Below are 26,920 nucleotides of genomic sequence, written 5' to 3' on the forward strand. Positions count from 1 at the left end.
AGGTGGTCATTTGTGGAGTATATAAGGTGCAGGAGATGGTTCCTCCGTTTTTCTAATATCCTTCTGATGAGCAGTTCAGCATCTTTGGGGAAATAGATGTTGTTCAACTTGGCTTCCTTCTTCTTCATGTTGTGAAGTTTCTATTTTAAATGTCAGAATTTGAAATCTTCCATAGTAGTTTGCATTGTTGTTGTGTTGAATTTTCAGCAACCATTTTTAATCTTTCCAAGCAAAGATTCCAACAACTTTAACATGTCATTCATTCATTTTATTATGTGCATCTTTATATTATGAGACTACCAATTTGCTTCACAGCAATTTAAAAACTAAAAGGATTTTAAAATGCACAAACTATTTGTCATCATTTAGCTACCAGGTAAAAGTGGAAATATGTCTAGCTTCAGAATCATGAAAGATCATATTTTTTCAGAATATAAAAAGGATGATAATACAAACGTGCACAAAGAAAATGTGAAGGGAGAGGTATGCTTTTTCTTCAATAAGTTTTATACAATATTTATTAGGAAGAGTTATGAACATACTTTTAAATATACAGCACATCCTCTCACTAATAGCAAGCATCTCGTGCACTATGGATCTCTATGACATATTCTGCGCTGGTTTCTCTTGCGGAACTCCCATTATGCTCAGTGCATGGTGTGTGTGAGAAATGGAATGGGAAACGTGCTATAAAGATCTGCAGCGTGAAATAAAAAGGAGAATTTTGCCCTTGTAAGACTGTTCTTGGGATCTAAGGAATTTGCTGGCAACAGCACTGTGGTTGTTTTTAAAGGGTTAGTTAATTAGTAGCCTTACAAACAGACTAACAAAGACCTTTACAATGACAGACCTCCCTATTTATTTACTCCACTGAAAGATATATTGGATTTCCTGTTGTACATTTTGGAAGTTAAAGTACAGAACACAAAAAACTTGACCAAGGTAACAGCAGCCTACTAACAAGCTGCTAATGATTTATATGGGGTAATTCAAGTACTTTATACTTTCATGAGCTGGGCAGAATGAGCTGGCAAAAATTCAGAAGCTGTTAGTCACCTCAGAACATTTGTGTACCTACCAAAGTATAAGCAGAGTTTGTGTTTTAATTATTTACCTATGGCGGGCACATCAGAAAAGTTTTATTCAGCTAATACCGGGTGGGAAGTGTTTTGTCAGTGGCTTGGCTTGTTTTCAATCTGAAAGCAAACTTAGGCCATTTTTAGGGCCATTTATTTTGTGAAGAAGTGGCAGGGTGAGGTGTGCCTACATGCCAGTCTTGAACTAACTTTATTAAGAAACAGGAAGTGACATCATTAGAGGAAGTTTTATTATTTTTTCAGTACCTTACAGAAACTCTTGACAAACACTTGAAAAGTACTGACGCTAGAATTGACTTAATTGATCATCAATTTTCATGCAGACAGGTGTTCTGTGATGCCTCATGGGGATGTATCAAGTTGGGTTGGATTATATTGTACTTTAAAAAATTATAGTATGTAATGTAAATTTTTAAATGAATGTAGAACTAGTGAAAGGTATCAAACTGGTAGCACTGGAGATTGAAGACACCAAGGGCAGTAGCCTAAACTTGTTCCCATTGAAATCAATGAGAGTTTGAGCATTTAATAGGGTCCTAAAGCCAATACATTGTCACAGTCCTAAATATAGTCCAAAACCTGACCTATCCTGTGGTAAAAATAAAATAAGCAAATAGATGTAGGAAAGGCCAGGTAGGGTTGTGGGAGAATTCCACAGGTGGGGGCAAATGTCCACAGCCTTCGTACGTGGAGTGTTTTGCACTGTAAATGCACAGAGGGTTTTATTTAAATGTAGATTCATACCGATTATTTTCAATAAAATCTGCTTTTGCAGATTCCTTTTGCTGGTTCCAGCTGTGAAGTATGGGATTTTATTCTAGCATCCAACAAAATATTACAAACACTAGAAAGGCAACCTATAACATATGACCTAAAAACCTTTTTTTAAAAATATCCTATGCTGGATGGGACATGCTACTTAATGTGCCTCTAAATACACTGCACCAGTGTGCAGATATATTGTATCTGCTAACTTGGGATTGCAATGTGTCTGCATAAGATCAATTACTCGTGGTCAGGGAGTAGAGTGGGTCCAAACTCATGATTAGGCTCTCTCATGATTAGTTAAACTTGAGTGAACAGGTTAAAGTAAGTTTAGCAGAGAAGAATGGACTGATCCTATCCATACAGACCCAGACTTATTTTGTGAAATAGACAAAAATTAGTAATAAGACTATATGCATAATAAAGCTGAGGTAGCACTTGCTTCACTTCAGCTTTGTGAAATGTCCACCTCCTGAGTCACCATCTTTTCCTGTTTATTTCAAGGAGAATTACTGACATTTGTATATAGTTTACATAACAGAGCCTCATCTGGTGTTACATAGAACAAAGTTTCCAGAAATTGGCTTATGGTATCAAGTATCCTCAGATCCCAGGAGTAACATGTAAAACAAGAGACAGCAGTTTCCTTTCCTGTTTATTTTCAATGACCTATTTTAAAAGAAACACAGTGGAGGCCTGATTACTGTTACGATTTCTCTAGTTATAGACAGTAAACTCTACAATAATCTGTTGTATCCAAAGGAGGGGTGGAAATGAGTTTTTTCTGTGGATGCTGACTGGCACAGTTCCTGTTTGAATGATTGTTCTAATGTGGTTGGGATTTTGTTGCCATACTAATTACATGTAAAGGCACCTAGAGCCTTGTATAGGTATCTTTTTAATATTATTTAAATCAAAATAAGTAAATACATAAAATATCCAGGTACAATGGTACCCTATTCTCAGCACAGACCTACTGTGACTGCACCTGGAATATTGTGTTCAGATCTGGGCATTTTATTACCAGAACAATATTGACAAATTAGAAGGATTTTATGGAAGACAGAAAAATAATAGACACAGCAATCTACACATATAAAGTAATAACGAAGGCCCAGATCCTCAAATGTATCAAGGCCCAACTGCCCTAGGCTCAAGGCCCAACTGTACCCCAGGTTCCCATTCACAAACAGATCTCTGAGACTTAGGTGGCTATAAGTATATGCTCACAATCAGTTTTGTATTTTCAGCAAAACTTGACTTTTATTAATATCAAATATTGGATCTGGTATTAACGCTGAGCTATCATATTTCAGTGACAGCGTTGGGAAAGACAGAAATGAAAAGTTTGAACGTTGTGATTATCTTGCTCCTAGTTCTCAGTTTGCTTAGCTCCCTTATGAGTTCTGGATTTACATGCTGCAACACCGTTTCCAATCCCTACCAGACATTTCTGGGACCCATTGGAGTCTATACATGGAATTCCCTAAGTGGTAAGTATGTAATGCATGCTATTCTAAAGGAATTATATAATATACTGCATAGAGAATGCCTGATTGTCATGTACATTAAGGCCCCTTTACACCACTCTGGTAAAGCAAAGAAGGGGGGGAGTATGTGAGTGAGTGAGTGAGTGAGTGAGAGAGAGAGAGAGAGAGAATGTGCATGCATACATCAATTATAGGACTTGATTCTCATTTACACATGCATGCATACACACCAACCCATTTCTAAATTATATATTATATAAATTATATATATAGGGTAGACTTCTAATCTCTAGCAAGAGCTCTGGCACTTATCAGGAGTGACAGCAAGTCAGCATTATCTTCTCACTAGTAAGATTTAAGGATTGCGTGTCTATGAATTTAATGGTTATGGGAGGACTATGAAAATATCACAAACCAGCAACATTTGAAAGAGAATTCTATTTTATTCAGGTTTTATGCTATCCCTGTCACCATGGTATCTGAGCACCTTGTTCCTTCAGACAGCAATTAAATTGTAATGGTTATTTTAAATGAATCCATCATTCAGTAAGTTTCTGGGTGCATTGATTGCAATAATAAAAATGAAAAAACAGAGATAGCTATTTACAACATAATTTAATGCAATTAAATGCATGCACATCATAGTAGAGATCTGAAGCTGACCCTTCTCAAACTACAGAAATCAAGGCAGACATGCAGGAAAATGCAGGTATTGGAAGTGACTAAGGACTAAATTTGCAAAGGTATTTAGGCACCTATGTGCTTTTGAAAATCCCACTAGGTACCTATCTACATCTTTATGCACTAGATACCTTTAAAAATCTGGACCCTTGTGTCCAGTTCCGTCCAGCACTGAGCCTCATTAATTTCACTCATTTCTGAAGAAAAGTCAAACCTATCTTAAGAGAGCTTCAGCCCATTGTTTATGCACATGCGAGCATGTAGGGCCACTCAGAGCAAGTTTAGCAAGGTCAGAGGAGATAGAAATGCAGAAGTAGTAATTAGGAAAGTACTCATTCTCAAGGACAAAATGATATATTTTATATTTATGTTGTAGGGCAGTTTTTAAACTAAGGGCTGGGGGAAAGGTGCGGAGGAGCACGTGGTTCGGACATCCCTGAAGGGAGATTCTATTAATAGAGAATCTCTATGTCTTAATGAGGACGAGAGGATGGAAAATGATAAAATACAGGCTGGTCTGATCAGAAACAGTCAAATAAAAAAAAAAGTCCCATTCAGTTACATTGTGTAATGGCAGACAGCTAAAAGGAGACAAGTTTTTAAAGTGCTTATATACCAATGCTAGAAGTCTAAATAATAAAATGCGTGAACTAGAGTGCCTCGTATTAAATGAGGATATTGATATAATAGGCATCACAGAGACTTGGTGGAATGAGGATAATCAATGTGATACAGTAATACCAGGATACAAAATATATCTGAAGGACAGAACAGGTCGTGCTTTTGGGGGAGTGACATTATATGTGAAAGAAAGCAGAGAATCAAATGAAGTAAAAATCATAAATGAATCCAACTGTACCATAGAATCTCTATGGATAGAAATTCCATGTTCTTATAACAAGAATATAGCTGTAGGGATATATTACCGATCACCTGACCAGGATGGTGATAGTGACTGTGAAATGCTCAAGCAGATTAGAGAGGCTATTAAAATAAAAAACTCAATGATAAAAATGGGGGATTTCAATTATCCCCATATTGACTGGGTACATGTCACCTCAGGATGGGATGCAGAGATAAAGTTTCTTGACACCTTAAATGAGTGCTTCTTGGAGCAGCTGGTCCTGGAACCCACCAGAGGAGAGGCAATTCTTGATCTAGTCCTAAATGGAACACAGGATCTGGTCCAAGAGGTGAATATAGCTGGACCGATTGGTAATAGTGACCATAATATAATTAAATTTAATATCCCTGTGGCAGGAAAAACACCACAGTGGTCCAACACTGTAGCATTTAATTTCAGAAAGGGGAACTACACAAAAATGAGGAGGTTAGTTAAACAGAAATTAAGGGGTACAGCACCAAAAGTGAAATCTCTGCAAACTGCACGGAAACTTTTTAAAAACACCATAATAGAGGCTTAACTGAAATGTATATCCCAAATTAAAAAACATGGTAAGAGAACCAAAAAAGAGCCACCATGGCTAAACAACAAAGTAAAAGAAGCAGTGAGAGGCAAAAAGGCATCCTTTAAAAAGTGGAAGTTAAATCCTAGTGAGGAAAATAGAAAGGAGCACAAACACTGGCAAATGAACTGTAAAAATACAATTAGGAAGGCCAAAAAAAGAATTTGAGGAACAGTTAGCCAAAGACTCAAAAAGTAGTAGCAATTTTTTTTTAAGTACATCAGAAGTAGGAAGCCTGCCAAACAACCAGTGGGGCCACTGAATGATCGAGGTGCTAAAGGAGCACTCAAGGATGATAAGGCCATTGCAGTGAAACTAAATGAATTCTTTGCATTGGTCTTCACGGCTGAGGATGTGAGGGAGATTCCCAAACCTGAGCCACTCTTTTTAGGTGACAGATCTGAGGAACTGTCCCAGATTAAGATATCATTAGAGGAGGTTTTGAAACAAATTGATAAATTAAACACCAGGTCACCAGGACCAGATGGTATTCACCCAAAACTTCTGAAGGAACTCAAGTGTGAAATTGCAGAACTACTAACTGTAGTCTGTAAGCTATCATTTAAATCAGCTTCGGTATCAGATGACTGTAGGATAGCTAATGAGATGCCAATTTTTAAAAAGGGCTCCAAGGTGATCCCGGCAATTACAGGCCTGTAAGCCTGACTTCAGTACTGGGCAAACTGGTTGAAACTATAATAAAGAACAAAATTGTAAGACACATACATGAACATAATTTGTTGAGGACGAGTCAACATGGTTTTAGTAAAGGGAAATCATGCCTCACCAATCTACTAGAATTCTTTGAGGGGGTCAACAAGCATGTGGACCAAGGGGATCCCGTGGATATAGTGTACTTAGATTTTCAGAAAGCTTTTGACAAGGTCCCTCACCAAAGGCTCTTAAGCAAAGTAAACTGCCATGGGGTAAGAGGGAAGGTGCTCTCATGGACTGGTAGCTGGTTAAAAGATAGGAAACAAAGGGTAGGTATAAATGGTCAGTTTTCAGAATGGAGAGAGGTAAATAGTGGCGTTCCCCCGGGGGCTGTTCTGGGACCAGTCCTATTCAACATATCCATAAATGATCTGGAACAAGAGGTAAACAGTGAGGTGGCAAAATTTGCAGATAATACAAAATTACTAAAAATAGTGAAGACCCAGGCAGACTGCAAAGAGCTACAAAAGGATCTCTCAAAACTGGGGGTGACTGGACAACAAAATGCCAGATGAAATTTAATATTGATAAATGCAACGTAATGCACATTGGAAAGCATAATCCCAACTATACATATAAAATGATGGGGTCTAAATTAGCTGTTACCACTCAAGAAAGAGAGCTTGGAGTGATTGTGGATAGTTCTCTGAAAACATCCAGCCAATGTGCAGCGGTAGTCAAAAAAGTGAACAGAATGCTGGGGATAATTAAGAAAGGGATAGAAAATAGGACAGAAAATATCATATTGCCTCTATATAAATCCATGGTATGCCCACATCTTGAATACTGTGTGCAGATGTGGTCACCCCATCTCAAAAAAGATATATTGGAATTGGAAAAGGTTCAGAAAAGGGTAACAAAAATTATTAGGAGTATGGAACGTCTTCCATATGGGGAGAGATTAATAAGACTTGGACTTTTCAGCTTGGAAAAGAGACGGTTAAGAGGAGATATGATTGAGGTCTATAAAATTATGTCTGGGGTAGACAAAGTAGATAAGGAAGTGTTGTTTACTACTTCTCATAACACAAAAACTGGGGTCACCAAATGAAACTAGTAGGCAGCAGGTTTAAAACAAATAAAAGGAAGTATTTCTTCACACAATGCACAGTCAACCTATGGAACTCCTTGCCAGAGGATGTTGTGAAGGCCAAGACCATAACAGGGTTAAATAAAGAACTAGATAACTTCATAGGTCCATCAATGGGTATTAGCCAGGATGGGCAGAGATGGTGTTCCTAGCCTCTGTTTGCCAGAAGCTGGGAATGAGCGACAGGGGATGGATCACTTTATGATTACCTGTTCTGTTCATTCCCTCTGGTGCACCAGGCACTGGCCACTGTCAGAAGACAGGACATTGGGCTAGATGGACCTTTGGTTTGACCCAGTAGGGCCATTCTTATGTTCTTATATACTGCAATTTAGACTAAAGAAATAGAATCCCACTGTCTACTTTATTCCTAGAACTTCTAACCAAAAACAAGGATTCTTCTTCAGTCATATTAATACAGGCAACACATTTATGCTCTAGCACCATTTAGGTAACTTCTAAAGTGACTTACATCTCTACATATCTTCTAAAGTTTGTGGGGAAATGTGGCTCTTGGATCTGCAGTTCAGCTCTCTTATCTTTGGTAAGATCTCTATTATGTATAACATGCAAATGCCTATTGGTGTCAATAGGATTCCTGTATATGGGTCAAGTGGATAATATACTATGCATATCTCTGCTGTGGGTCCAACAGCAAGACTTCCCCCTTAGATGGCTTTACTCCCACTGAAGTCAAGAGGAATCCTTCCTTTGGCTTTAATAGGAGTTGAGTTGGACTCAGAGGTAGGTACACGAAACATTGCACATCAGTTGTCAGACAGGGCACAGTAAATTCTTTAGATAACTCCCCAGAATATTTTATTTATAGGAAACTCCAGATTTTTCTTCCAATTGGTTGAAATGCCTAGAATGAAATAGATATTAGAACTGTTATAGTTGCATAAGTGTACCCATATAATATCCCAGTGCTATTTGTAACATTGTATTCCTATTTTCTAGGCATCTTCATTCTTCTAATCATGATATTGTTTGCAGTGAACGTAGAGGCAAACAAACTGTCTGTAGAGTTGGCTTCAAACTGTGTGTTTTCTTCAAGTGAATATAAAAACTCCAGAAACAATTATGAATATTCATATTGGCTCATGCTTCTTATCTTTCTTTTGAATGTTGCAACTATCATCATCATCGTCTTCTATCACCATGCAAGGTATTCCAGGAGGAAGGAACAGGAGAGACCCATTGAAAATGCACCAAAAGATGGTATTTTATTTTAGTGATACCAGTTCTTTCATTTAAAGGTAATGTGGAAGAAAATTGCAAGTCAATGTGGACAATCGTGGCTGATAATTTAAATTCCAAATGTATTTTGTTGTTCACTTCAGTTGTTCATTGTGCTGTCCGCCTGTCTTTAGTACTGACTGAATTAATCTTCATAATTTTAGATCTATTTTGCCATAAATGTTTACAAATTATTTATTGATAAGGGCATCAGTTAAATGAAGTTGTATAATGATCCCTATGTGCACCATTTGTCTGTGGGCCCTTTAAGAATGAGCTTTGCGTAGCTCACCTTCCTGACTCCTCCCCTGGGGGAGTCCCTATGTGAAGGTAAGATTCTGGAAGGAACAAAGCAGCAGCTACAGCACAGTGAAGACCAGGACCTCTCAATGGGTGGAACACAATCCAGAATTGAGTTTTTAGGGGATCCCCACTGCACTGCTACTGCCTGAGTGGGCAACAGCAAAGTGTAAAGGGCATTAGGACACAGAGATTTGGAAAGTGAATGCAAGGAAACATTCCATCTTCGTGCTGCTGCTCCTTCAGTCCTACCCCATTCTGCATCCAAGCAAATCCTATTGCAGCCCTTCTCTCCCCATCCATGCATCATTCAGCATAGCCAGTTTCCACCTCTTGCATTCTGGCTTTTCTTGGCTGCAGAATGGCCTCTAGGGGCTGTTTAACTTGCAGTGAGGGCTGAACCAGCCCCAGGACCAGGGTGGCCTAAAAATACAAAGACCCTTTACTCTGCCCTTTGAAGTCTGAGCTCAATCAGATGCAAGGACAGGACCATTATTTTGATTATGGACATAATTCCTGATTGGAAAGCGGTAGACTAATCCAGAAAACATAAGAAATCTTGAAGATTATAGGACAAAGTCACTGGGGTCTCAGTGCTTCGCCCTCCACTGCAATCAGTTGCCATCCCCCCCCCCATTTTTTTTCATCTTTCACTTTCTCTTTGAGCCCCACAGTAAATGATCCCGTCCACACTTAGAATTCACTGCTGCTCTTTGCCTCACCAGTCCTCCTCGGTTACTTTATTCTGGAGTATGAACTCACTTCTTCTAGTGACTACACTCACAAAAGGCCATGCAGAGTAGCAAACAATATGAACACCAATGCAAAATCAATGCTATTGCTGGAGTCTTGTTCCTGTCTGGAGTGGCTAAATACAGACATTGTGGTTTACATGGTGACCGTGTGCTAGAGGGACATTATGTAGTCATAAATAGGGAAGGAGATGGTCTGTTCGGTTAAGAGTGAAATGGTGGGTATCTACAAGTCAATTATTAACTGCTTGTTCACATTTGCAAACGTTTTTTAGGACCCCTGTTTTAGACTATATAAAGACTTTTTTTTTTATTAACACAGCTAGTGGAATGATAAAGCTGCACTTTGTACAGGTGTGGTCCTCCTGTTTCCTGAAAATAAAATCATACTGCCCTTTTGCACTGACACAGATAGTGAATATTTACAGGACAATGTAAATGCCATGGCCGAAGCTCTTATTCATTACATGGAGCTGAATAATTAAAGTATAATGCTTCTAACTAACGGAACAAAAAAAAAGTATTCTGTAGTCTTTAAAGGCAGTTTTATTCTCTAGCTTTCTAACTTCCTGCAGCTAGGCTGAGCTGACTCCTTCTCTTTAGGTGCTGCTAATTTTCACCTACTGTATTCACATCTTCCTCTGGGCAGGAAGGCAGACCCCATGGCATCCTGTAAGCTTACGCTCAATGCTCATGTTGCAGGGATGGGTGTTTACAGAGTGAAGTGATCAGCACCTTGCACTCTCTTGCCCCTCACCCCCAACTGCTGAGAGACCTTTCCCAATGGTTTAACTGTATCACACAGTCTCCCTTTACCATACCTTATCAAGCCTGATTTACAGATGCATTCATTACATGGGAGGTATATCATGGAATACCACAGCGGCTCCAAAAAAGAACACTTGAATGGATACAGGAGTTTTGCAAGAATGTAACTTCTCAGAAGGTTGACTCAAGCAAATAAAACCTCTTCTGGAGCTGTTGGTTACGTCAACATAATTTTCAAGATTAAAGTATAAAATCTCCAGTGTATTGTGCCAGATGAAGTATAACCCGCTGCAGAAATCCTACCTTAGAGCAGTTTATATGGAGCAGATCAGTACAAAGTTAGGGTGGTATTCTGGAAAAAAGCTTGGGTCTTTTATCTTTGAGAGATTGAATAGGTGCATCAAACAAGAGACCTTTCCAGTTTTCACTTTATGATAAAACCCTTGCATAGAACCACTTTTCATCACTGCAAACATTTCAGCTGAAATGTCAGATACTTTGCACACACACAAGCTAAACTGGCACAGAGCCAAACATTTGCCAGTTTTGCTTCAGCTGCAAAATTTTTCACACAGCTTCAGTGAGCAATTGTTACAGCTTTGCTAAGCCAACCTCCATCACGCAACATGACTAATCCTGCATCTGTCATTAGGTAGGATAGAAACAAAGTCATTGTAATAGAGCATTATTAGAGGACTTATGTCTCCTCCTTTGAAAGTAAGAGGGTCAGCATTGTTTCAGTATTTGTAGAGCAGCAACAGATCATTTTCAATAATGGACAAACTGCAGAAGATTCAACAGTTTGCTTCTAATAAGCAGCCTCAGTTCTGGGTCCTTATCTGAACCTCATGGGTCTGTAAAAATCAGTCTGAAAATCTCACAAGATCTCATGCTTTTCTTGTGAGATTTACATGTTTTACTCCATTGATAATCTTTTTGATATACTGTGTAGACTGGCACCGGAACAGAAGCAAAAGTGTGGGTCACGGCAAAGTCAGTGGTTTGTCTACATTCACTATGTTTACAGGACCAGTAACCTAAGGCTAGATCCTGCAACTGGCTTCACATGGGCAGACTCCAGCATGAAGCCTCACTACAGTTAATAGGGCTCCATTTAGGCCCAAGAGCCTGTCTGCATGGAGTCTCAGGCAGGATTGGGGCCTTAGAGACTATGGGCCAGTGGCAGTTTTGCCATTGACTTCATGTGAATGAGTATTTGGCCTTAGACCTGAACTTTAATCATGGTACTTATTTATTCACCTGGATGAAATGTAGATCAAAATTATAATGTTGCAGAAATCCAAATTTTAGCAGCAGACAGTTAGGATTTTCCATACAAAGGCAGATCATTTACTTTTTGTCTGAATGTTCTTAGATTATGGGACACAAGAAAACAAGCATGAAAGAAAAGTAAAGTTCCCCTTAGAGAGCACAGAGCTGGGGGGAAATGGAAAACTGTTTGCATAAATTGTTGTGCCCCATTTTCCACTGAAAACGTATTGATTGTAATTTTCCTGCCACTTCTAGTTGTAAGTTACATAGCTACATACCACTGCAGACTAGGAAAATGCGTCTGTTGGTAACAAAGAATTTACATGAAACAACATTGATGTTAGTTACCAGGTAGCTCTCATGGTTTCAAATGCAACTGCTGTGAGTTTACCACATTATTTCCATAGAATATAGTGCAGAGGTGTTTTGTGGCAATAGTGAAATTAAACTTACATCACAATGCTGAACCAAACAAGCCAGGAAACTATTCAGGACAGGGACCTTGCCTTTCTCTTTGATACTAAAGATGTGCTTAGTAAACCATTGGGTGCTATAAAATAATCCATCATCATCAGACAGTATTACACATACATGCCCATAAAAGAGCTTAATAAAAGGAATTTATCATTCTGCAATAACGTCTATTTCTACTACAGCAGTAAAGAGTCTGCCACAGGATGACCTTGCATTTAGCCTTTAGGATAGCAAAAAGAAATTGTTTTGGCTGTTGCCAACCAGCCAACCCTAAAAATGAATACAGCTGTATTCGGTACATTTATCCTCTTAATGAGAACAGATTCTGGCAGTTTTGCCTTAGGTGAAAAGGAAAAAGCTTGCTCTGTCAGCTTGACATGCTATTGAAATAAAATCAAGTGTCCATCTTATCTGAAGACCAGAGTGAGTAATTTTGTAAATAAAGGAGCTGCACATTTATCACTTGCCAACAGTTCAACGTAGCTTTCCACAATTAGCAATGTTTGGTCAGGTCCAAAGAGGGATCCAGTCTTGAGCTAGCCTCAAGATGAATTCCCTTGTAACTTTATTTGGCTGATGTTTGTCACAGTGAGATCAGGAAGCATGCAAAGCATTGTTTGCACTGTAGCTTATCTTTGGAGAAAGCCCTATGTATTATGCGGGAAGCTGACCTAGATTCTTCCGTCAAAGCTCGTGGTTTCTTTTATAATCTGGCACTGAATTCTGAAGTACACTGGGAATGCTGCAACAGAGTCAGGTAAAGTCAGACCTTCTGCACCAGTTAAGCCTGTATCATAGCTGTGCTGGGCTATCACAGGTAGAACGGATCTCCTTTACAGGCTAGCAGGGAAAGATGTGATAGGTGCAGGCAAGGGGAGGGCTGATGGGATCCATGTTTAAGTGTATCCACTGGCCATAACTCCCTGCACAACTGGGGTGGAAGGGCTGCAGATTCCAACACATCCACCACCACAACCCCTTGGCACTCCACCTATGTAGAGCATGACTACCATAGGCTTTATGTGGGTGAAGTGGGTTTCACACACACCAGAGGGATGTTTTTGTTGAATTACACATAAAAATGAATAATGATCAGTTTTCCTTGGGTTATTTACTCATACTAAACGGAATTTTTGCCTGCCAAACATTTTCAGTTTGCAGCTTGCTGTGGAATCAACAATGCATAGAATCATAGGACTGGAGGGGACCTCAAGAGGTCTTCTGGTTACTCCTGAGGGCATTCTGCACCAGAAAATTAAAAGTTCTGCACTAGAAAATTAAAAATTCTGCACACAATATTTTAAAATTCTGCAAAATGTATTTGTCAAATAAAAGTAGAGGCTCCAGCTGCCATTGGGGAGCACAGGCCAGTAGCTGCACAGAGGTAGGAGATCACTGTGCAGCTCCATACCTGGGACACAGACTCAGCGGTGAGGCTGCATCCAACCCTGACACAGCGCAAGGACCAGGCCTGCCCCAGAAACACCCAAAGGGCCCTGCCCCTCTGTGTCAGGTGCTCCAGGTGTGCAAAGGCAGGCTCCAAGTGTGGAAGGGCTTAGTGTGGGGGGATCCAGGTGTGAGCTGAGAAGGTTCTGTGTCGGGCAATCTGGGTGCAGGCGGCTCAGTGCGGGATTTGGTTTCAGGGGGGATCTGGATGCACAGGGCCTTGTTGGGGGGTTCTGGGTGCAACGGTAATGGGACTCTGCAGGGGGGTCCAGGTGAAGGTGGTTGGGGCTCAGTGGGGCAGGGAATGGGGTGTCTGGATGTGGGGTCCACATGCTGGGGGGATTGGTGCTCAGTGTGGTGGGGATCAGGGCTCAGTGCAGTGGGGATCCAGGTGCAGCTGGCTGAGGCTCGGTGGGTTGGGGATCCAGGTGCGGGTGGCTCATCAGGGTGGTCCAGGTACAGGGGGAGTGAGGCTCATTGAGGGGTTCTGAGTGCAGGTGGGGGGGTGAGGCTCACAGGAGGGTCTGGGTATGAGGGGGTCTCAATGCACAGGGGTTGGGCAGATGGGGGAGCAGTTCCCTGTACTGGGATCCCTCCCCCTGCAGTTGAGGAGCAATGAATACAGGAAGTGGAGGGGAGGGGGGTTTGCAGAGCTTCCTGCAGCTGGGGTAGAAATCTGGGGGTGGGTCCTCCCCAGCCCAGCTGGGACTAGCAACTGAGCCCGGTGCAGGGTAAGAGCCACCAGCCGGGTCTTCCCCAGTCCCACCTCCTTCCCCACAATAATTTACCTCTCTGCCGGCTGCCCTGGGCACCCGAAACATACGGCTGGAAAGGGTCACATGACCACTATTGTGGCTTCCATTTGCTTCCCTATCAGAAAGTCATTTTTCTGTGGGGAAGTAAAGAAATCTGCAGGAAACACAAATTACGTGCATGCAGTCCCCTGCACTCAAGGCAGGACTAAGTATTATCTAGGCCATCCCTGAGAGGTATTTGTGTAACCTGCTCTTAAAAAACTCCAATGACAGAGATTCTACAACATCCTTAGGCAATTTACTCCAGTGCTTAACCACCCTGACAGTTAGAAAGTTTTTCCCAATGTCCAACCTAAACTGTCCTTGCTGCAATTTAAGGCCATTGCTTCTTGTCCTATCCTCAGAGGTTAAAGATAACAATTTTTCCTCTCTCCTCTTTATAACAACCTTTTATGTATTTGAAAACTGTTATGTCCCCTCTCAGTCTTCTTTAGCCAGACTAAACAAACCCAATTTTTTCAATCTTCCCTCATAGGTCATGTTTTCTAGACAGTAACAGTATTGCATAATGGATGTTGTCAGGGCCAGCTTGAGAGGACAAGTTTGTGGGTTTGGCACCCAGGAAACTTTCTCCACTGGGAACAGATGCCTCTCTTCTTTCTGAGCTAAGTCAGAGTGACTTGAACTGTTGAGGGGCAGAGACTGGAACTCCTAGTATCCTGCTCTTGACATCAACCACCAACCACCCTCTTTCTCCTGCCTAATATCCACCTCTGTATCCAAAACAGATGGATAAACAAGTCAGCAGGATGTTTCTACTAAAATGACCAGCATTGAAATAGTTAACAATACACATTAAAATTGACGTAATTGGCTTTCAGATTCATCACTACACAGTAATAAATGGGGCAGCTCCAACCCCTCAGCACTATTGCTTCATGTTTTGTGCAGACTCAAGAAGGCAGCAGGGCTTCACCATTTGTCACACATTTGGAAATTTTTATTCACAACCATGAGGATTTGTGACAGGCTTTACAAACCCCACACTAAGGCAGAGACAGAGGAAGGGCTGGCGCAGTACTGGGCCAAGGAGGCTTCGTCTCTCAGCCACCGCTGAGCATGCTTCTGGGAGAAGACCAGAATCAATGGAGCTTCTGCAGCCCTGGGTGGGAGAGAAGAAAGAGTCCATTTCCTGGAGGAGAACTGCTCTGCAGCAACAGGAGAGGAAGCTTGTACTGCGGGGACTTGACTGAGTCTCCCCTCCCCCACAGATGCTCCCCAAGAGGGACGGAGGGAGAACCAGCAAAGGCTTGAAGACTGCAAGCATCAGCCTAGGCTGTGGAGGTCTGGAAGTAAAGACTAAGTCCACTGTGACCACACCCCAAACTGAGATGCAGTTGTGGTAGGAAATGGCTCAGGGGAAGTGAGCAAGTGGGCCAGCCTAACGTAAGTCAGTACACACAGTTTCACATTCAGGTCCTGAACTGGGACCTGGGGGAGGGGAAGGACCAGGGTCCCCTTTTACCCAGCCCTAAAGAGGGTAGGGCTAGGGGTTACGTCAAGGAGGCCAGTCCAACTAAAACTACATCCAGAGGGTGAACTAACAGAAAGGTTGGAGTTAAAGGCTCAGACCAATAGGCCTGTTGACTGCCAAAACCACCCCGCTACAGGGCTATGAATATTTTGTTAAAATGAATTATTATAATCTTCTAAACAGTTCTGTGAGCCTGGGTGGATTGTGCGGAAAATGCTATGACTGCAGAATCCGTATCTACGGAGACAAAGAAGATTTCCATAATTTAGATGCCTCATGAAACTTTCAGTTCTCTTAAGCATTAACAACTATAAAATGTATAAATATAAAAACACTCCAATAGGGAACAACAACTTTTAATATAGGGACATCGACTTCACAGCATAACAAGGTCTCATTAATCTTATAATTACAGGGAAAGGATTCTACCATAGCTTTGCTGTTTTCCAGAGACAGAGTGAGACTCAGTAGTATTTAGTCAATAAAACGAATTCCTATTACCCAAGGACAACCACGCTAAAGAATGAGCCAGCCTTCACTACCTAAAATTCTCTGCTGCTTGGAAAACGGCCAGGTATAATAATCAATTCTCAAAATAAACACAGTTTCACTAACATGATGGCTGTTTATGAACCATTTTAAAAGTGAAATAAATTCTTATAAATAGTAATAGTGCTAGCATGCTACAGGTTTTAGAAGCTGTAGAGCTGGAAGAAAGAGATCCCATACAGCGGGGGTGGCCAACCTATAGCTCCGGAGCCACATGCGGCTCTTCAGAAGTTAATATGTGGCTCCTTGTACAGACACTGACTCCGGGGCTGGAGTTACAGGTGCCAACTTTCCAATGTGCCGGGGTGGTGCTCACTGCTCAACCCCTGGCTCTGTCACAGGCTCTGCCCCCACTCCATCCGTTCCCACCCCCTCCCCTGAGCCTGCCATGCCCTGGCTCCTCCCCTCTTCCCTCCAGAGCCTCCTGCACACCACAAAACAGCTGATCGGGCGGTGCAGGGAGGGACAGGGAGGCGCTGATCAGCAGAGCTGCCGGTGGGTGGGAGGCATTGGGAGCAGAGTGGGGGAGCTGATGTGAGGCTACTGACGTATTACTGTGGCTCTTTGGCAATGTACATTCGTAAATTCTGGCTCCTCCTCAGGCTCAGGTTGGCCACCCCTGCCACACAGCATAGTACACGAGGGCTGGAGGCAAGGCTGTCTCACTTGCAGCACTGTAAAGAAAGAAAAGTACACAACAGTTTTCTCAATGGTGAAGAAACAGCAGGGCAGCTTTGTATGCAATGTGGAGACTTTAGGGAGATAGTTTAGTCATTTGCTAATGACAAGATCAGCTGGTGTACTGTTGATCAGAGGCAAAGTGAGTAATTTAAAACCCTTTCTCTAAATGTCCCTTTACATTGTGAAATCACTTGGATAGCCCCTTAAATATAGATCAGCCTAAAGAACTTCTATGCAAAGATCTACAGCAATGCCTTCACCTACTACTGCAGCAAGCTGTTTGCTCTTTTAATAAATTATGGTGACCCATATTTGCTAACTTATGGTCTTTTATTTAGCAATGTCACTTTTCACCAGTCTCCTCTTGTGACTCGCTTTTGAACAAGACAGACAATTAATCAGATCCATCAAAACGTCACTGTCCCTTAAATTGAGTAAGCTTGCAATCTTATTGCAGTTACCTTTGCCATTCATCATCCCACATCTCATCTCCTCCCTAATGTTTATCACTCATGTTTAAAATTGCATGTCATGTTTAAAGTTGAGCTTGTAAGTTCTGGTGAAAACATATGCTCATGCAAACAAAAAGACATAATATGCCAGGGGTTAACATTAACAGATCACTTTTAAATTACTTTATGTAATTTTCATTGTGAACAGCTTTAAAAAAAAAAACACACACCCCAAGACTCTCATACAAGACTGTTACAATCTGATGCTGCAGGAATACTAGTATTCCTCGAGATGAGATACTCTACCAAGCTGACTGATATAATAGTGATGGACAACCCTGAAAGGGATCTCTCAGCTTATGGTACCTGCTATCCTGGGCAACACCAGGGACCTCCAGTGCTAGATTCATGAGTTGCTCCAGCTTGAGCTAAAGAGCCAGGTTCTCAAGCTGAAAGCTGTCACTAGATAAGGCATGGAGGGGGATGTGTAATGTGCACTGACCTGTAGGTTACATACTTCCTCTGGATAGACAAATCTCATCTTAAGCAGCTGAGGCCCTAAAAGTCCAAATCCCAGATGAGGCCCCCATCTATGTAAAATACCATGATCTGTAAGTTATGCAAGCAAGTTTCTTTGGCGCAATAAGCCTCTTAAAGCAACTCCTTCAACCACTCTCCCCATGGCACTTCTCTTATGAGGAGGCTTCTCCATTGGTTCTGATGGCAACAGTGCTCTGTGGCGACATCGTGACAATCCCACCCTTGCTGTCAAAGTTGCTGCATCTGCCACATGCCTTATGGCATCACTGGGATGCGTTTTGGTGAAAACACTCCCAAGGAATGCTTTCCAAAGAGTCAGACCGACTGTTAAGTCTGCAGTCTTCAGCCTGAAAGTCACAACATTTGAGGTGTTGCCTTCAGATTGGAAGTGAATTGAGAGAGGAATATGCTGGCACTTGGGAAGCTTTATTGCCATAACAAAAACTCTCACACTAATTTATCCTAGTCCATACAACTTCCCTGGGCAAGGTTCTTGTCTCTATACAAAACTCTTGCTAATTTTGATTTGCCCTGAACCCCATTGGATTGGCTTGCCCAGACTAACAGTTTTCCAAATAAAGGGGAAAAGCACCCAGTTATCTCGTTAGCCCTCATGTTTTCACCATTCACTCTCGTACTTCCCAGAACAGTATTAATGGTGAACAGCTTCCTGCAGTGTTCCAGCTTGGAACTATATCTTGCATTTTAATGTTTTTTTCTTCAAGAAAACACCGGAGGTGCCCTCTACCAACACTTGCGTCCTGCTCTGACACCAGCATCACCCTTGTGCAGAGCAGTAACAAATAGCCAAAGCCTTGCAGGCTGGCTTTCCAGGGGAGGAGAAATCTGTGAAGGGGAGTTGTCATGGGGTTCACTCACCACTAGTGGCACCTCCTCCTGGAAGTCCTGGAGATGAGCTCTGCCAGGTGTTGCGCCCTCCCCCGGCAGCCTCTCTGGTCATCTTCTCACTGTGTGGCCCCCCCTTATTCCAGGAACCACAGATTCATTCTTATGATTCGACCCTCCAGCCAGGTCACCATACATGTTCCCCCTTTCCAGGGTAGATATAACAAAGTCTTTCCAGGACTCCCAAGCAGTCTGCTGTCCTCTGCCACATCCCCAGTGGCTGGTAGAGGAACCTGGGTCTGCCCTATAGTCTGGGTTCCAGCTTAGGGGCCCGCCAGTCAGCAGCCAAGGTCTGTACTCCTATTCCTTGCTGCTATACCTGAGCCTTCTCCTACCTTCCTGGCTTCCCCCCTCTCTGGATTTGCCAGCCTCCAAACTCCCTCCACTCAGGGAGTGACTGCAGCCTACTTCCCTGAAGCCCTCTTCTGTTGCCAGCTGCCTGACTTTTTGCAGGCCCCAACTGTTCCTGTCCAGCTGATCGTGCATCCAAATAGTTCCCTGCTCCCTGACTCCTCCTTCAGGTGTACCCTCTGGAGTTAATTGGCTTGCCTGGCCATCTTAACCCCTTCCAATCCTATGTAGGGTGGACACCCCATCACAGGAGTCAAGTGCGTTCTAAATGTAACTTGCTTTATTTACATATATGCTCCTGTCCTGGAACAAAGGTGATCAAACAGCATGCAGGCAATCCCTTTTTCTAGGAATATCACCCCAATGCCTGATTGCCAGGGAGAAACTCTGCCTCAAAAATTGACTTCAGAAGCCAGAGCAGAAAGCAGACTCTCCACCTCCTTGCCCAGTTCCCTTTCCTGGGGCCACTGCCTTTACACATAACCTTGCATAATAAATACTACCTAAAAACAACACAGCAGATATTCTCAAGACTAAACATTTTCTCACATGCTTAAACACCCTTGGAAAACTTTGTGCAACAGTGCCACCTTGTGATTCCACAACAGTCAATTTGACATTGCCATTTGTCATTTAACACTGAAGTCAAGGGAACTACTAATGTGCTTAACGTTACAGGCATGCTTAAGACTTTACTGTATGACAGCCTTAGAGACTAGACTTCATTGACACCTTTGAATGTTCCATCTGTATGTTCTTGAACTTTTAGATACACCTAGGAATTTACTTTTGTGAGCAGAAGGACTTAGGTCATAGTGACAAATATTCATGTAAATGTTGTAATTTCACTTAATTGTCTTGGAAAAGAATTCTGGCCACTAGTGAGCTCTCTCTCTACTAGCTGGTTAGATAGTGTGACTCCTGCCCCCATTCATTCCTTTAGGCCCTACTTTCTAACTCTCTTGTATACAGATGGCTAGTTGTTTAGCAACCATTCACTTGTATTTGTCAGGCACTACTGCTTGCCCTTTAATTCTGTACATCTTAAAGAACAGCTAGAACCAGAAATTTTCCATTCTGACTAAAGAATGCAATGATCTTCAGTGTACCACAGTAACTCTCATCACTGAGTAGATTCTAAAGCACCAAAGAGACAAATATTTGAGAAATTTTCGTGGAGGTGCATATGTACATTCAAACACACATTAATAACAGGAGTTAAAAATGTCACAGAGCTCAATACAAACAAGACATACTGTGTTTATTCTCTTTCCTATCCACATTCCATTTACTAGAGACATGCATCTTATCTATAGTAGGTTGGAAGCTGGTGATGTTGATATCCTTTACTTGTACTTTTCAAGATGGCCCTTCATGTAGATCAGTGTCACTGAACACTTCTCTGTGAATCCAAATTGGAGAGTGACCTACTGTCTTGAATACAACATAGTATACTAACAGGAGGTCAGTGATATTAAATAGCATGATGGAATCATCTGTGGTGTATTGCTATGACAATTTCTTATACAGGACCATAAATGTACACCACACTGAACAATTACGTCTTTCTCTCCTAAACATCTTACATTTAACAGACACGAGTTGGTGCATTACAATATATCAAAATTCAGAACAGATTTTGGTTCTGTTAATATTATTTATTAATCCTTTCAAGCCTCAGCAATATGTTCAAATCTCCAGATCTGCTGGAGCCCAGAAGAATAAGACAAATAACTGTTCTAAGTCTCATATGTGGAGTATATTGCATTTAAGGTATTTGCAAACATCAAAATGTATTTTTAAGGAGGAAAGGTGATTAAAATAAGAAAAATAAAATCCATTAAAACAGCTTATTTGAATGAATCTAAGGCATTTAGAATTATTTTTATTGTAAAATCATTATGGTCACAATTTAATATTATCTTTTATTAGACTTACATTCTCTAGAAAGATAAACTGAACTCTTGATGTCTTCTTAAACAACTTCCTAGTTGTTGTTTGCATTGAAAACCATAAGAGGGCAGCATAATCCTTTTCGTCTTAACCATCTCTTTAGGAAAACTGCTTTGATCTGTATAAACTACAGATATTAAGATAAGATATTAAACAGGCTGCTGTACTGTCCATTCACCATTTATAGTAAACTTTCTTTCTCTGAATAAAGGAAAACAAATGAAGGAGCCTTTTGGCTTTATAACTCTACTTGCATTAGATCATCATAGGCAGAGACTCAGAGGTATTGCAGGAGCACCAGGATAGATTATTTATACACACCCTATGGAAATGGGTTTTTTTTCAGTTCCTAATATAGAAAATATGATTACAAAACAACCAAGAAGCTGATGTACACAAAAATGAGGGGGGGGGGAATAAAAAGAGTACAGAGCCACTTAATGGAAGTTCATGATGTGATTATGTGATTATGGTGTGATTAACTTTATTGATAGCTTGGAACTGAACCATTAAAATGTAAAGTTATCTCATTTTCAGTCCCAATTTTCAGTGTATGGGAAGACTATAAGGCCAGTAGGATAGCAGGTTTTAATTGTATGCCACATAAACTGCTTGATTCATGAAGTAACAACAAGGATTCTACAAACAGTAGAAACTTTCCATAAGAGATAACATTTTCCAAATGTTGTTTCTTCTCACCTCCTGGGGCCATGCTATATGCAGAATGTGGGAAGGAGAGGAGATACATCCATACCCATGTCTTGGGTTGTTGCACCAACCCACAGAATTTTAAAGTACATATGATTTTCATGTTGAAAGGCCATACCCAGACAAGGCTCACTACTGGGTCAGAGTCCAGTTTCAACGAAGCAGAGTATCTGTTACTCTCTACTACCTCTTACAATGGTTAAGACTGTGTCAAAGAGTCCTTAAGTTTGTTGTGGATTTTTTTTCCTGATCAGTTCTAGTGGTTACCTAAACAAATATTGGCTTTTATTATTTTCCTTAATTTAACAATGATTTAATCATTCTATTCTTATTTGAGTGGTTGCAGCACTAAGGGCCAAATTTACTCACCTTATGTAGAACCTTAGGCTATGTCTGCACTAAAGACCTTACAGCTATGCGGCTGTAAGGTTTCCCAAGTAGCCACTCTATGCCGACAGAACTCTCCCATTGGCATAATTAAACCAGCCCCAACAAGCGGTGGTAGCTATGTCAGCAGGAGTGCATCTTCCACAGACATAGCGCTGTCCACACTGGTGCTTCTGTTGGTGCAATTTATGTCGGTCAGTGGTGTGTTTTTAGTCACACCTCTGATCAACAAAAGTTTTACTGACAAAAGTGCTAGTATAGACCTAGCCTTACTCCTTGATTAGGAGTAATATCAATAAATCAAGAGGTCTACTTTCAGAATAATACACTGCTAATTTCAGTAAGACTATCAAAAACAGGCCCAATCTATTTAAGGGAAGTGGTCAAACCGATGTTTAACTGACCAGAGCATTTTAACACTGCAGTTTCCCTTAAAAATAATAGAATACTTTCTTACAAAAATCTTTGAAAGTCCTTGCTTTCCCATGAGTTCAAGGGGGTATTGAATTATCTCAGTCTGACTCTGCATCATCAGAATAGAGCTGCTGCTGGAAAATGTCTGTACAATGACAGCTTCCACTCAAGACCATTCCCAGTGTGCTGGAGATAGTGACATACATCATGTCTAAAAAGTGTTCATCTCAGTGGGACTACCTGAGGAATAAGGCACTACTCAGTGTGAGTAATGGTGTCAGGATCTGGCTCTAGGTATTATATCTTACATAGTTTTACTGAACTATGTAAGATATAATAATCAGTCACTCCAATAATTATTCGGTGTCCAAGTGATGGGAAAAGCTTAAGAGCTGCGTAGAACAGGACAACACGTCAGTGGAAAGCAGTGATGTTTGGTTTGCGTATAGCCCCAAAGTAATTTTTTGTGTTAATGAGACCACCGAAGGATGCTGACATGTTTAGATAATATCCTAATTATAGCAGGTTCAAAGAATATCTTCCAATGCATATAATATAAATGCAAACATTAGTTTATTAAGGGCTTTGGGGTTCATTTTAGACAAAGACAAATATAGTCAAGTCTACAGTTCCTGGTCTCTATAGAGAATTCCAATATATTATAGTAAAGATTCTATGGCAAAAAGAAAGAGAGAGAGAGAAAACATTACATTAAATGCGCCAGGAAATCAAGGTTTCAGGTTCAGACACCCAAAGAGAATTAGCAAATCTAGTGAGATCCCTAGATGCTCTGTTGCCAAATGCTTCAATGGAAACACTATATTAACAGAGGGTTTGTGAATATATCCGCTGGACACAAGAAAGTCTCAAAAAGATTGGGTAAAAAGGGTAAAGCTGTTGAGGAAAGCTTGGCAAGATCTAACATAAAGGTTAGCTTTAATAAGGCATCAGTCTCAGCACAAACAAGCTGGAAGAGACTTCAGCCTGGAGAGCATCAGTGACAGCCTGTGAAAGGAAGAGAGATTCTTTCAGTGCTAACAGGCCACAAGATAGTTAGGGCTGGACAAAATTTCTCAACTGAAGCTTCCTCCCCCCCCCCCCCCCCCAAAAAAAATGCAGCTTCGGGTTAACTGAAACACATTCTGAATTGGTGTCAAATTTAACAAATTGTTTCAGTTGGGGGGGGGGGAATACTAAAAGACATTCCAAAAAATCCAGATGTTTCATTTTTACATCCAAATTTTTCATCCAAAATGACTTTTTTGTTTCAGAATTTACTTCAATTTTTTTTAATTAAAAAAAAATCTCAAAAATGAAATATTTCATTGTGGGCTGAACAAAACATTTTGTTTGACCCAAAACAATTTTATTTATTTTTCTCATTTTTCAGAATGGCCAGCGAGCTGAAAAATCAGCTTTTCACACAGCTCTAAAGACAGTGGTGTCATATGACAAATGCAAGAGGAGTCTGGTCAGAGTTGACAAATATACTCACGGGCAATAGGGTGCTGAAAGTGAATCATTACAAGAAAGAAAAGGAGGACTTGTGGCACCTTAGAGACTAACAAATTTATTTGAGCATAAGCTTTCGAGAGCTTATGCTCAAATAAATTTGTCAGTCTCTAAGGTGCCACAAGTCCTCCTTTTCTTTTTGCGGGTACAGACTAACATGGCTGCTACTCTGAAACCTGTCATTATGTATTACAAGAAAGGTATCTAAACATCAAATGCACTTGCTGAGCAGGGGTGCTAAAACAATTTTTATAGTGTGGGGTGTTGAAAGCCACTGAACCAAACTGTAAAGCCTGTATATAACAGAAACCACTTCAAATCAGGGGGTTCTGCAGCACTCCCTGCACTCCTAGTTCCAGCACCTATGTTTCTGAGTGCAATTTGCCATTCAGCCACTCTTTTCAGAATTTGGAACTTTCCCTTGACATAGATTTTCATCAGTTAAACACCAGGAGGAGCTAGATTAAGCCATTTAGCCACAGCCCTGAGTAAGGTGCAGAGTGGAGTCACACTGCCTCAGGAGAAGTTTGGAGAGCAAGGTGACCTAAAAAAATCTTAGGCCCTGTTTTCATTAATGTACTTGTGTCACTGTACAAAGTGGAGCTTATACTGCTAGAGACACACTGAAGTAAGCTATGTAAATCCTATTTTGCAAGTCTGCAGCACATCTATATTAGGGGTTTGCAAAAAAATATAGATTAAAAAATGGTCTTTTTTGAACCCAGCAAAGTGAAAGCAACTCTGAAATTCAGGTAATTTTCAAAAAAATCATTTTCCTGCATGTCTACCAGCTCTGATAATACCATTGAAGAGCCCTTAGATGAGGAGGTGGAAAGCATAAATCTTCTTGTAACAACAATTTGACCTAGAATCTCTCTCAAAAATCATTTATTCTAGTGTCAAAAAATACTTGCTGCAATTGAATGTTTTAATTTATAATAGTTTCCCCCTGCCCACCAAAAATGCACACGAGTACGTGAAATATTTGGATATGATTTCTCCATTATCAGCCAACTGATAAGCAGTAAAATTTGAATTAGCTTTTAATGTAAGATGCACTCCATTAATGATCTATTCCCCTTTGAAAGGACTTACATATATTTCAGTTGCAAATTCCATGCCACTTAATCATGCAAATCATTGTGCTCAGATCGCCTCAGAGAGGATTTAGCTTTCATCTATTTTCCTGCACTGTTTGCTGTTAGAGATATTGTAACTGAACTTTGTGAAAAGCTATGAATTTAGAGACCAGGCACTCTGACCTAGAAAGGCCTAGCTACTAGCCAGGCTATGGGACCCACAAAGCTTGCGGTTGTGAGCCCCCTGATTTTGGGACCCAAATAATTTCACTTAAATTTAGAACAAAAATGTAAGGGCCTGATTCTTGGATAGGATAAGTTGTTCTCTGTGTAGGAACAAACAGGGTGAGGGCACAGGTGGCTTTAGGCCACCTTTGTTTTCCCCTGAACCTTGGGGCACACGGGGGGCCAGTTTAACCTGTCATGGCACCTAACTGGGGATTGCCAGAGCACAGTGGCACACTGGTCACACACCTTTTTTGCCTGGCTATGCCCCGTATGCTACGATGGGGTGGCATGGAACTGGTTTAAGAGAAAAACCTCAGGAGACCAGTTTGCCAGCTCTACAGACTTTTTCAACTCCTGGAACAGTGGACAGGGGCCATAACAGAGCAGAGAATCTAACTAAAATCTCCAGCCATTTTCATTATGGAGGTAGTTTTCACTGATTTAATTGCCACTTATTTTTCCTGAAATTCATGTGATCCCCTTTTTGGCCCAGGAAATACAAAGGGACAGGTAGAAAAGCACCATTGCCACCACAGTGCTGCGTACAAATTAGATTAGCTAGCCTTTAACAACTTCTGCCTGCTTCTCTCCATGGGATTCATGGGCCAAAAGAGGATAACATCTATCTCACAGTCCTTGCTGAACCTTGTAAATGTCTTCTAATGAGCAAGACAATGGCCAGCAGTCGTACTGCACTGTCTGCTGCCAGCAAGATGTATAAAGATAGATGAAGTGGATCAAAACAAGAAATAGGCCAGATTTGTTTTGTATTCATTTTCTCCTCCCTTCCTCCCTCCCTCCGCGAAATCAACAGCCTGCTAAACCCAGGGTTTTGAGTTCTATCCTTGAGGGGGCCATTCTGTTTCTCCTTGATGCAAAGCCACCCCCTTTGTTGATTTTAATTCCCTGTAAGCCAACCCTGTAAGCCATGTTGTCAGTCACCCCTCCCTCCGTCAGAGCAACGGCAGACAATCGTTTTGCGCCTTTTTTCAGCGCAGACGCCATAGCACTGGGAACATGGAGCCCACTCAGGTCACCGCGGCAATTATGAGCACTATAAACACCGTGCATGTTATCCAGCAGGATATGCAGAACCATAATCCACAAGAAAAGCGAAACCAGGTGAGGAGGTGGCAACTGCAGCGCAGTGACAAGAGTGATGAGGACATGGACATAGACTTCTGACAAAGTACGGGCCCCTGCAATGTGCACATCATAGTGTCAATTGGGCAGGTTCATGGAATGAAATGCCGATTCTGGGCCTGGGAAACAAGCACAGAGTGGTGGGACCGCATAGTGTTGCGGGTCTGGGATGAT

General features: G+C 41.3%; 1 protein-coding gene across 2 annotated transcripts in view; it reads left to right on the forward strand.

Moving 5' to 3' along the window:
• The window catches only part of CLRN3 (clarin 3), a 33,287-nt gene extending 6,670 nt beyond the window's left edge, over positions 1–26,617 (forward strand). Inside the window, exons 2-4 of one of the 2 annotated variants that reach the window (XM_074959160.1) lie at positions 3,179–3,355; positions 8,264–8,562; positions 26,597–26,617. In XM_074959160.1, the coding sequence (XP_074815261.1) occupies positions 3,179–3,355; positions 8,264–8,538 (452 nt within the window). In that variant the 3' untranslated portion in view covers positions 8,539–8,562; positions 26,597–26,617. Of the gene's footprint in view, positions 1–3,178; positions 3,356–8,263; positions 12,691–26,596 lie in introns of those variants that run through there. The other variant, XM_074959159.1, reaches the window with a different exon arrangement.
• Positions 26,618–26,920: the final 303 nt, after the last annotated feature.

This window comes from Natator depressus, chromosome 7, assembly GCF_965152275.1.
Source record: "Natator depressus isolate rNatDep1 chromosome 7, rNatDep2.hap1, whole genome shotgun sequence".
Lineage (NCBI taxonomy): Eukaryota > Metazoa > Chordata > Testudines > Cheloniidae > Natator > Natator depressus.